Below are 12543 nucleotides of genomic sequence, written 5' to 3'. Positions count from 1 at the left end.
AAAAGTTCCCTGTTCTTGCAAGGAAATAGAAAAAATAAGAGGATTTTGTAATTGCAAAGAGAGTTGATCCGCCAGGAGAAAAGCTACTCACCACCACCAGCCTCATGGGATGGGAGAACACAAAGCCCACATCTCAGGTGAAGGCCACAGTGGCAGATGAGGCCCATGCACACTAGTGTCCTTCTCTGACCAGAAAGCAGGACCAGAAATGTGTCATGGGAAAGATCTGAGGGGTCACACCTATGAGAATCCTACAGACCGTGTTTCTAGAATTAAGTGGGAATTCTTAAGGTTTAAATGCCATACATACCACTGGTCATGTGAGATACTTTTGCAAGTTTCTTCATCACGTTGTCCAGCCGAGACTGAGTGCTCTCCAACTCATGAGAAAAATCATCCAACATACTAGAAAGAGAAGCAGACACAGAATGGTAGCCGGTAAGCACAAAGTCCTGGCGATGCACTGGCTGTGGAATTAAAACGGGAACTACACCTCAGGTTTAGCAAACCTAAAACAGGTAACTTTGGGATTCGAGCTCCAAATCTATTATCCAAAATCCTTAGCCCTAGATGTTTTTGATTTCAAAATTTGTGGAACTTAAAAAGCAGTAAGTTACATGAGCTGTATATGAGCCAATATCCTCAAGCAGGGTCTGGGGCAGACCTCATCATCAAACATGTTCACATTTCTGCAGAGAAAACTGAAAAAATAAGAATTCAGGTCAGGTTTTTTGTAGTATGAGCTTGCTGAAAACTTTTTTTAGAAGATTTTTTAGAGCTTTCTGGATTTTGGAATTGTAGACCAGGAAGCGTGGACCTGACTATATAATAATACAAACTCAGTGGCAATGCAGTACACTAGAAAGAGGCTGTGTGAAGTCAGACAACCAAGCTTTGCCACTTGCTTCCCTTGCTACCTTGACAAGGTGCCTCACAACTCTTTGGCACTGTTTCCACATCTGTAAAATGGGGTAGCTTCCCTGTCAGGGTCTTGTGAGCACCAGGTCATAACACAAAGCACTTTATGGTGATATGAGCTAAATACACTTTAATCACGTAATGTCTCCTTTAGTGCATTCTGTGCTTTGTCATAAAGCTGGGAGGCCCTGGGACTGACCTTCCTGACAGCGTGCACTCCTCATCTATACCCACAGAGAAGTCAGTGTTTGCCCACTAAGAAAAGCGGCTCCAGGAACTTGCTGTTGAAGTTGCAGCAGGGAAAGAAAACACCAAAATCCTTATTCCAACGGTGTTTATTTCATAAAATACAAAACGTTCCAGACTTTTCAACTTGGGGTTAACATATGATTATCCTGAGTATGGAACGTAACATACCAATTAGTACCAGAGGTCCTTCTTTTTTTTTTTCCAGAGGTCTTATTGAAAAGGCTTCCTTACTCTGACAACATCAATGGAAGCTAAAAACTACTGTGCTTGGTCTGTGCCCACCTGAGGCACCTGACAGCCCTGTAGGACTCAGGTAACCAACTCCTCATTAAGTCAATTATTAAATAAACTCCATGTTGACAACTAAATCTTTGTCCCTTACCTGAAATTTCAAATTAACACATTATTAGCTCCTCTAAGATCCTGGTAGCGTCTTGGCCCTGCAGCTGCAGACCTACCCGGGCTGGGCCAAATACTGAAAAACAAGAGCCACCTTTGTATGCTGGGCATGACTTTTCCTACTGAGGACAGAAAGGCCAGTCACCCAACCCCTAGCCCAAGGACACCCATGAAATTAGGTTTCTAGCCCAGATCTAAGTCAGCACTGTCCAAAAGAAACTGTGAGTCCAATATGCTATTTAACACTTGTTAGTAGCCACATTTAAAACAAAAAGATGAAAAAAAAAATTAAAAAATAAAATAAAAAATAAAACAAAAAGATGAAATGAATTTTATTTTATTTTATTATTTTTTTGAAATGAATTTTAATAATCTGTTTTATTTGGCCTAATATATCCCAAATATTATCATTCCAAAATGTAATTAATATAAGAAAAATCACTCACAAACTACTTTACATTTCTTTTCATAGAAGTCTTCAAAATCTGCATTTAGACTCAGGGCACATCTCACTCAGTTCCGGATGACCACATTTTATGTATTCAATGGTCACAGTTGCCAGTGGCTACCAGTAGTGGAGAACATAGGTCAAAGTCCAACGCCCAGGTATTTTAATTTAATTATAATAATAATAATAATTATTATTATTATTTTTACCAAAGTTATACACAGTTTAAAGAGCTAAATAGCGTGTTAAGGTTTTTTATAAGAAAAAAACCCAACTGTTTCTTGTCCCCTCAGACACCTGCTGCCAACCCCTCCCACTATTCCTTGGGTGCTTTCTCCCTGCGTCAAAGTAACATGCTTACACCAGAATCCTGTCCTACAGGTGCTACATGCAGAAGGTAGGGCTTAGCTCTGCCCCACTTCTTCCCCATCTCTGTAACCATCCCACTTCTCTTCCCCCTTGCTTCCAGTATGAGTGTGTCACAATGTGATGAGTGCGCTCCGTGGGGCTCACACTATCACGGTGAGTGTTCCCCCCCACAGCTGGTGGAGGATTTGGCTTTCTATGGACTGTTGAATCAGTAGCCATTGATTTCCCTACTTTCTAAGACCTAAAATGTTATGGTTATTGTTCTTTATTTCATGTTCTATATCACCACAGGTTTAAACCAGTTTAAAAAAAATCCCTCTGCTCATGCTCTAGTGGGCTCTAGGGAAGAGGTGAGACAGGTGTGTTCGGTGTGGTCAAGTCACCATCTTTAACTGAAGTCGGCCAGGCTTCTCTGTCATCTACCGAACCCCAAGGAGTTCAGGCAATTAGTCCTTTTCCCTCTGCAAATGGAATTTTAGGAGAAGAATGCATTTTAAATGGTGAAAGATTTATACAATCTGAAGAGAAACCAGAGTATGGAAGAATGCATTTTAGACAGAAAATGAACATGCATGCCTAGACTACTACTCTTCCAGTGTCCCCCCAGGTGCCCCTGCCTCCAGTCTTGCTACACTACTGTTCGTTACCTAAGCCGCAGCTAGATGGGTCTGCCCAGAACATAAACCCGTCCGTGGCATTACTCCCAACATAATCTTCATGTTTCTTATCCCCCTCAGGTGGGAAAATCCTAACCCCTTAACGGGCTTCTAAGACCTCCCTGCTCTGTTCTCAGTCTCCCTATCTTGACTTCTGCGACCCTCTCCTTTCTACCCACATGTTCTATACACACCAGACCATTCTGTCCCATGCACTCTCTCTCACTCTAACTCCTGGTTGACCCTCTCCTTGCTTGCACCCCTCTCCTGGGCCACTTTCCACACATCCTTCAGATTCCAGTTCAACACAACTTCTCAGGGACGACCTGGGCTAAGTCAGGTATGCAGCCTGAGCTGGGTGAGGGCTCTCAAGGCACCATGCTCTTCCTCCTTATTTCTCTGTCATCTCTTAATGACTTGCACCATTTGTAGAATGTCTGTTCAAAGCGGTATATGGTAAACTCTCTGATGGCAGGGACTGTTCTGTTTGGTCCTCTATGGATACCCAGCACCTCCTAACAGAACAAACACCCAGTCTGAATTTATGAAGAATGAATGTAGAAGGCTGAATTCAACACTGAGATAGGAGAGGTTCTGAAATACCCTACAGGATGCTCTTATTTTTTCAGAAAGAAATTTATGAAGTGAAAGCATTTAAGAATGATGCTTTTGGTGTGTCTACTTCTGAGCACAAAAGGAGACTGCGCTGAAGGAAAACCAAATAAACCCAGTTATGTTTTCATTTGCTTTGTTTTTACTTTTTGAGAGAGAAGATTTTTTTTTATTAATTGAAGCTACATTTATAAACTTTTTTCCATTAAGTTAAAATTTAAGATGCAGAGCCAGAAGTTCTGTTCGATGGAGTGGGAGAGTCATGGGATGATAGAGTGAAGTCAGCTCATGTCCTATCCTCTCCAGGGAGGTTACACAGCCATATCTGTCTCATAGTCCCATTCATCACAACACTCTGAGAATCCGCTTAGAGGAATCTGTATCTGTTTTTGCAGGGGGTAAAATAATCATGATAGTAACTTTTTGCCCAAACCCTGTTGAAAATTTTATCTGATAAATTTGCTTCTTTGCAGAGAGACTAGTCTGTAAGACAGAATAAAGATGCAGCTATAGAAGTGAAACAGCTTTTGGTTTTACTAGCCATGTAACTGTCAGGCTTTTTAGGGGTCCCGTGAGATGGCTTTGCCCCTCAATTTCACTGCAGCGAGAGGGGCGTGTCAATACTCACACTGCCTGTTCCTCCAGCTCCCCTCCGATGCGCTGGGACATGTTCTTCAGCACCCCAATGCTGCCAGAGACCAGCTCCAACTGCTCATCCTGCTGTTCCACGATCAACTGGTGCCAGAGAAATGGGAAATAAGCAATTAAAATCCATCTTACCTGGTTCCAAGCCCAGTACTCTAGCAGCTGCTAGCTTCCTTGCCAACTTGGGACAATTCTCATTCAGAAGCAAAGCCCAGAAATCGAAGGACCAGACCATCGCCTCTGAGAACACGCTGCTCAAAAGGCTGGGTTGTCAAGCTACTGATACTTTCTGCTGATCCAACTTGTGAACAGTCAGCAGGCCTGGAAACCACCAAGAGCGATTTACTCTGGTTGACTCAAGTCCAATGAGGGAACAGAGCAGGGTCAAAAGCACCTGTGCTGTGGCCACTGAGACATGGGATGTTGAGGAAGAGGAAGCCCACCGCCAGGGTCAAGGTCTCAATCCACAACAGACTGCCATGGCCTGACTATAAGAGAGAGGCCAGCAAATCTGTGAATGTGGGAAAACTGCATACAGGAGTCCTTTCCTTCCTCCTCAAGGACAAACTAGAGGAGGCCCTGTGGCAGTAGGCTGCCTCAAGGACAACTACCGAGTGATAAATAATTACTTCTAATTGTGTTGTAGCCTCTTCATTTTTTACATTAAAAAAAAAGTTTGCTTGATTAATAGCAATTTAAGTAGACAAGTAGTTAAACCGGTAGGCCAATGGAAAAAGAACATACAAACCTACATGTATACGTAAAACATAGTATTTAAGAAGCAATAGGTTCAATGGATAGATAATCTTCAAATCCTTAGAAACATTATTATTAGCCTCCTTTTTAAAATATAACATATCTAAAGTAACGATGTAAACATAATCAATCTCATTTTCCTTCTACCCTGTAACCTCCACCAAAGCAATCATTTTTACATATAATAGAACCAACAATAATTTTCAACAAAAAAACAAGGACTCGATCTTTCTGAAAGTGTTTTGTTGAAATGAACAAAAAACTGAGTGGAGGTGGGGGAAGAGGTTGCTGGGGTTTGTGTGTGTGTGTGTTTTTTTTTTTTTTTAAATCAATGGCCTTGTCTGTCAGTTTTGGATGTCTGGTTTGCTTTTCCTAAGAGAGCTAATCAAGCTTGGTTCTCTTGAAAAGGTCGTGCTCTGAAGGAGGTCTTAAAAGCCCTTCGTATACACAATCGTTGCACATGGAGACACAGGCAGCCACAGGACAGGCTCTAGTCCCTGGCTGGCAGAAGAACAGAGGGAGGTGCCCTGACCCCCACCCTCAGCCAGCAGCTTCTCAGGTACCTGTTGCTGTGCCTGCTGCTCCTCAATGAAATGGGAGTTAGCTAGCTGGAGCTCACGATCGAGGCGCCCGTATTTGTCTGTTGTCCCCGTGCTCCAGTTCTGGCCACCGCTGTCCCCTAGCAGTGCCTGTGAGAGCAGAACAGGGTGGGGGGCAGCCGGGTCAGGGGAAACAAGCCATTACTATCTGAAAAGCTCCACCACCGTGACAGAAAGAGTTCACATGTTGCTCACAATGCATTTTTCCACCGGGTCAGCCTTTTGTCCAGTGGTGTAGGTTGGTGCCTGCGTGGCACAATTTCAGGAATGCCAGGAAGGGCACCCGCTGCCTCTAAGCTCTCCCGATGGGACTCAGAAATGGGCTTTGTCCCATGAAAATACAAATAAAGGTCAACTCTAAGTCAACAAACGCCCATCTGTATACTGCTTTACAATCTAAAAGCACTTGGTCTCTTCAGGCCAGCTCTTCCTACCACCATTGGAAGTTCATCAGAGATCCATAGGTTCTAATCTCATTCCACAGGATCTAGAGTCCTTTTTATTCAAGTATGAGCCAAGAAAGTTTTGGGTTTCTTCGGAAGGAGGCAGAGAGAGCTGCCTGGAATGACAAGCTAAATCACAGCCCCTCATGCACAGAAGGCACAAGAACCACCAATGTCTGTTCAATTTTACCCATGAATAGATGCCAGTGCCCTTCAGCTGAACTAAAAGGCTACAGGCTTCCCAAGCAGGAGCTGGCGTGGGGGGGGGGGTGGTTATTTCACAAGCAGGCATGGTCACAAATGAGCGCCTGACCCTGACAGCCCAGGCAAGCACTGGTGCTGAAGTCAGAGCTCTTCGCTAGGGTCAGGTTTCCCAATATGAATTCAAGGAAGTTTGTAGCCAGAACAGGATAAGTCTGGAAAAGGGATAAGTCTGCCCTCCATGAAGAAGCTGGCCAGAAATATGAGAGCTCATTCTCATAGTGGGCTCTGACTGGGAGCCCCACGAGCCTGTCTGACTAGTTGGTCAAAGTTACTGCTCATACTAGCCCTGCACAAAGAACCAAAAGATGCTGTGCTGGCTCAGATCCTTTCCTTGTGGAACTGCCAATCTTTTTACCGGGTATTTTTTATCTCCAGAACTGTTTAAAGCCTGATTACTTGGTTCTCTGTCTGAAAAGGCCTTTGAAAGCCCCTCCAAACAGACACAGACCTCCTCACCTGATTTCGGAGGTGACTGACTTCAAACAGCCACACTTCAGGAATGGGGCTCAGGGAAGCTCAAGACGCAGAGCCTAAGTTCTGAGGGAGTTCTGAGAAGAGGATCAGGACGTCACGAGAGCTGCCAGCAGCCCAAGGCCTCCTCAGTCCAGTCAAGAGGCTGGATGGGGACTGTCTTTGGTATAACGTAGACCCAAGGCCTTTTGTACATGGCTCTACTCAACCTAATCTCAGGGCTGTGAAGTTTAAAAGAGCCTGCTCATTCTAAGGCAAAGACTCTAAGAATCTATGGAGGACACTGAGGCCAAGTGACAGTTTTTTCAAGGTCAGAAAAAGTTTATATATAGCACATCATGAGGCTACCGACAGAGAACTGGAGTCTCCGCCAGCCTTGTATGCTCCTGGGGTCACCATCGGGTCTGTTTTTTTCTGGTCTACACTTAGGTGGACATATGTCATGCCGTTAAGTTAGCTATATGCTTTATTGTGAAGCAGATTCGATTTCATCAGTCTGCCTTCCAGGAATCTACTTTCATGGGAACGAAGATGGAGAGGGCCCAGAGCACCGGAAGACCAGCCTGTGCGCAGGTGCCAGAGCAGGAGGTCCTGGCATGAAGCAGTGAGGCAGGCTGCCTGCTGGAGTGCTTAGAGAAAACTGGCCCTGCCGTTCCCTGAAAATTTGTGACTCTGTGACATTTTACTCAACACCAAAAACAAAATTCCAAGCCATACATGGAAAGGCAATGTCTAAGTACACATTTAAGCGAGTTCCACTTTTACTACTACTATGTAATAGAGTAAAGAATAGTAGTAGAGAATAAAACAATTCAAGTTCAGAGTAATGGAGGCCAAGTGTTCCTTATCTCACTGTCACAACTGCTCTGGGTACGGTCACTCAACTTCTGTAAGCTCCAGTGAGGACAAAAGGGAACTCTACCAGCCATGGCCATGCCCTTATCTTCTTTCAAGGGTTCATGCCAGATGAGCCGGGTTAGCGCCTGGCTTTTCCTAGCATCACTGGCAAGAGGAAGGGAGGGAGACAGGAAGAAGAAACCACAACAATAACTGGAAGAATAAAATGCAGGGAGAGGAAACAGGAAAATTAGGTGAAATGGTATCTGGAGAACCCCTTCCCTTTCTCTGAACTCTTATAATACTTGTTTTCAAATTTAATGGGTCAACAAACACCCACAGGTCTAAAGTAAGGATTTACCAATTCCTAGTTAAAAATGATAAGCTGTTCCTTGAATTAACAGTCTACTAAATGGACTATCGGTAACTTTATAAAGTCTGAAAAGAATTGAAGTTAAATCTAAATTTTAGGTGACTATTATATATTTTTAAAAGGATTTTATCTGTTAGAAAGGAATTTCTATCCAAACTGTCTAATTTTAAAAAGATACTTAAGGGGCACATGGGTGGCTCAGTCAAGTGAATATTTGACTCTTGGTTTTAGCTCAGGTCATGATCTCACAGGTCCTGTAATCAAGTCCTGTGTTAGGTTCTCTGCTCAGCAGGGAGTCTGCTTCAGATTCTCTCCCTCTACTTCTCTCCCCAGTAGCATGTGTACACACGTGCCCCCCTCCCCTGTGAAATAAATAAATCTTTTAAAAAAAGATACTTAAAAATCAAGGACTAGTCTCTTGCAGCTTTTATTTTTGATATGTCATCATGTGTACTTGCATTTCTGAAATCAGGTTTCATAATTTATCTGTAACAACTAATAAAAACTGGACCTCATCTCAAAAAAATACTTACAACAATGAAATATTTGATCTAACACACATGTAAGGTTCCTCTCATATCTTTACATAAAATTTCACCCATTAAATGTCTAGTTAAGTTCTATGGGCAATGTAACAACAGCTGGAGATTTAAAAACAGCCCGACACGACTGCTCCTCACTTTCAAGGAGCTTGGGGTCCAGCAGAGAAAAAAAGAAGAGAGGAAGCAATTATAGCACTTACCAGAGCCTGGCACACAGAATGTGTGCAACACGTGCAGAGTGAATGGCTGTGTATATGGGCTACAGGGATAAGCAGAGGGTGCTATGGGAGCCCTGACCAGAGAAATAGAGGGCGTGAGCAAGGGAGAGACAGAGGACAGGGCTGGGGCAAAGGGATCAGACTTTTGCAACACCTGCCGGCCTCACTCCAGGCTCAGCACATACAGGCCTTCTGCCTGAACACACTATACACAGACGTCAGCATTTTTTAATTCCAAATACCTAACCATGTGATTTTCTTTGATTGATACTGTGCGTTCAGGTGTTTACTCACCTGTCTGTTTTTTCGTTCAGCTAATGCCTGCACAGATGAAGCTGACATCTGATCCTTCATGTCCTAATGAGATGAGTAGAAGACCAAAAAACACATGAAAACAAAATCATGATTAACATTTTACATGCTAGCAAAATACATACATTACTGTGAATTTTTTTTTAAAACAAAGAGACAGCATTCTTTAGCTTGTAAGTCTCAAAAATAAAGCAAATAAAAGACTCCCGTTCCCTTAAAAAGGAGTAACATGGACATTAAATTCAAACAGGAAGAAAGAGGAAGAGAACTGATACTTCCTGGTTACCTACCACAGGCTGGGAACACCATGGTATGGTTACACACATTATTACTGAGTTTTCATAATGACCCTGTGAAGCTGTATTATTTGCATTTTATAGGTAAGAAGACTGAGATCTAAAAAGGCTAAGATCCTTTCTTAAGGTCACACGGTCAGTAAATGGCAATCCTGGGGCACAAACACAGAAGCCTGTGCTCAAGGGCTAGCATCTGCAAACAGAACACATGTGAAAAAAACCACACACTGTAGGATCAAGTATATTTACCATTAAGCACCAGGGAATACTTTCTAGTATTCTATTTTATTTATTTGATTTCTGAATTGGATTCATGTGCAGTATAGACTCTCCTACCTTCCTTTCATAATCTATACCCAATGCAGGGCTCAAACTCACCACCCCAAGATCAAAAGTCACATGTACTACTAACTGAGCCAGCCAGGCACCACCAGTCTAGAGTATTTCTAACACAAGAGTGAATTTCCAGAGCAGCAGCAAAAATAAGTTTATATGGAAAGAAAAACTGACGGACCCATTACTCAACCTAAAGCAAAATACTTTATTAAATACAACCCTTTTTTCTTATATTTAAAACCACAACCCGGGTAGCCCGGGTGGCTCAGTGGTTTAGCACCGACTTCAGCCCAGGGTGTGATCCTGGAGACCCGGGATCGAGTCTCACGTTGGGCTCCCTGCATGGAGCCTGCTTCTTCCTCTGCCTGTGTCTCTGCCTCTCTCTCTCTCTCTCTCCTCTCTGTGTATTCTCATGAATAAATAAATAAAATCTTAAAAAAAAAATTGAAATATTTTTAAGAAAACACAACCCAGTAGACGTTCAAATGATTTGAAATGAATACATGATTACTGTAATACAAATTTTCTTTAAAAAAAAAAAAAGTTGCCAAAATACTTGATACAATTTTCTGTTGGCAAGTAGGCTATTATATAAATGCAAATGTTGAGGTATTCAGCTCCTAGAGGCTTCTTCCAAGACCCATGACATGCGAACAGCAAATCAGACATTCCACAGTTTTCCTAATTCCTACCATGGTATGTCAGAATAATAATCACCTTGCTTCAACTTTCTAAGCACCCATTTTTATGTTTGGCAAATGCTTACTCAAGCCTAATATGCGCCCACCTGGAGCAGAGAGTAATACAGGCAAAGCTCCTGCCCACGTGGAGTGGATACTGCAGTGGAGAAGAGGCAAACAGCAATCCCACAGACACATCTAAGGGTAATCACTGTGTTGGGAAGGAAGGGAACAAAAAGGGCTGGAATTGAATGGGTGATGGACATCACTTCAGAAGGATGGGAGGTAACACTGGAATTGAGATCTAAAGGGTAAGAATGAGCCAACCACCAGAAGAGCTAAAGGCTGAGAATTCTGGGCAAAAGGAACAGAAAATACAAAGGTACCCTTAGCTCTAGAGAAGGCAGGTTAGGGTGGCTGAAGGAGCCAACTGCATGTTCGGGGTCGGGGACAGAAGAGAAGCTTGGTCCCACATGCAGGACCTTCAGGCCACTGAGATTTTATCCTGAGGCAGGTGGGCAAACTTTGTTTGTAAAGGAGTAGACAGTGAACATTCAGACCCTGTCATATGCTCTTTGTTGTGTGTGGGTTTTCTAACTATCCTTTAAAAAACATAAAACCATTCTTACATAGATTGTAGGCCTCTGTGCAAAAGCAATGGGAAGAAGGCCTTAAAAATATTTTAAGCAGGGCCATAGAGTGTTCTGGTTCATGATCTAGATTTTGGTTTTTCTGTAGAAAAAAAGTGTTACTTAGGCAGGGCAAAAGTAAAGAGATCATTTTATTAAAACTTGTCACGATGCAGCAGTGTTGCCCCAGATAAGAAAGGGTGCATCCAGAAGGAGCAAGCTCCTCACAGTTGGGGGCCTTCAGCAAGAGGATACATGAGCCCTTGGTAATGACACAGGGTAGGTAGCACATCTGAGGGGTGCTCCATCTAGGGTGCAGCTGACCCAGAAATTCTAGGATTCTCCACCTATTTCATCTGTTGACAAACCTTAAGAGACAAAAAATAAAAGCCCATCCATAGAAACTGAGAAAAATACACTTAGTAAAAGAAAATATTCACCATAAAAATAAAGACAAGATATTGGTATATTTAAAACAAAGGGAATTCAGTGACAGAAGCCATATTTCTTAAATGTGTGAGATTTACTTGAGTCAGTCACCTGAGATGGGTGTTAAAAATGCAGATCCCTCAGGTACCCGGGTGGCTCAGTTAGTTAACTGTCTGACTCTTGATTTCAGCACAGGTCATGATCTCAGGGCTATGAGGCTGATCCCTGAGTTGGGCTCCACGCTCAGCATGGAGTCTGCTTGAGATTCACTCTCTCCCTCACCTCCACCCCCCCACTTGTGCTTGCATGCTCTCTCAAATAAAATCTTAAAAAAAAAAAAAAAAATGCAGGTCCCTGGACCCCACCCAGACCTACTCAGGCAGACTCTAAGGTACAGCTAACAAGTGCCCAGGTGAGTCTTATGAATTCTGAAGTTTCAGTTGCTCTGGTCTAGATTCTAGAAGCCTTAAAGTGAGACTGTCACCTAATTATTTCCTGGCCTGTGGGCTCCTAATTATCAATTAGAGCTTAAGATGATATTCAGATATTCAAATAATAATAATAGTACAATCCTATATATATTATTAACTATACAGAGCAAATATCTGAAATGTTCATAGATTTGGATAATATATGCTTTAAAAATGCATTTAATATATTTTATAATAGTCTTTTTCAAGACAACGAACATTACTTGCATAATGAAAATATCAACACGTGTATGGAAAAAGTAACTGAAGTTCAATTAAACTTTGAACTTCATCTGTAGGATGTGTTTTTGCTGTTAGAAGTCAGGACAGTGAACAGGGAAATATAGAATGTAAAGGAGCACAAGGAACCTTCTACGGGGTACTAGGAATGTACTGGAATGCTTCTGGGTGCTGTTTCCATGGCTATGATCAGTTTACAAACTCTTAAAGCTGTATACTTGGGATGCGTGCACTTTCCTCTATTGTTATACCTCAATAAAAATGTAAAAAACAACAACAAAACACTACTGTTCTGGAACAATGGCTGGAAGGTAAACTGGACTCTGAAAAAACTTGATGTTTTGTATCAAGA

General features: G+C 42.5%; 1 protein-coding gene across 4 annotated transcripts in view; it reads right to left on the bottom strand.

Moving 5' to 3' along the window:
• Nucleotides 1–12543, bottom strand: part of STX6 (syntaxin 6) — a 53276-nt gene that overhangs the window by 11417 nt on the left and 29316 nt on the right. For all 4 annotated transcript variants that reach the window (XR_012033138.1, XM_072831021.1, XM_072831020.1 and 1 more), the window contains exons 4-7: nucleotides 9094–9156; nucleotides 5616–5741; nucleotides 4280–4386; nucleotides 311–405 (exon numbers count right to left, since the gene is read on the bottom strand). Coding sequence is in view for 3 of the 4 variants with exons in the window: in XM_072831021.1 (XP_072687122.1) it covers nucleotides 311–405; nucleotides 4280–4386; nucleotides 5616–5741; nucleotides 9094–9156 (391 nt within the window). In the remaining variant the exon portion in view is untranslated. The remainder of the gene's footprint in view (nucleotides 1–310; nucleotides 406–4279; nucleotides 4387–5615; nucleotides 5742–9093; nucleotides 9157–12543) is intronic.

This window comes from Canis lupus, chromosome 6 (assembly GCF_048164855.1).
Source record: "Canis lupus baileyi chromosome 6, mCanLup2.hap1, whole genome shotgun sequence".
Classification (NCBI taxonomy): Eukaryota; Metazoa; Chordata; class Mammalia; order Carnivora; family Canidae; genus Canis; species Canis lupus.
Note: the sequence above shows the minus strand (reverse complement) of the source record. Positions and strands in the feature narration are given on the sequence as shown.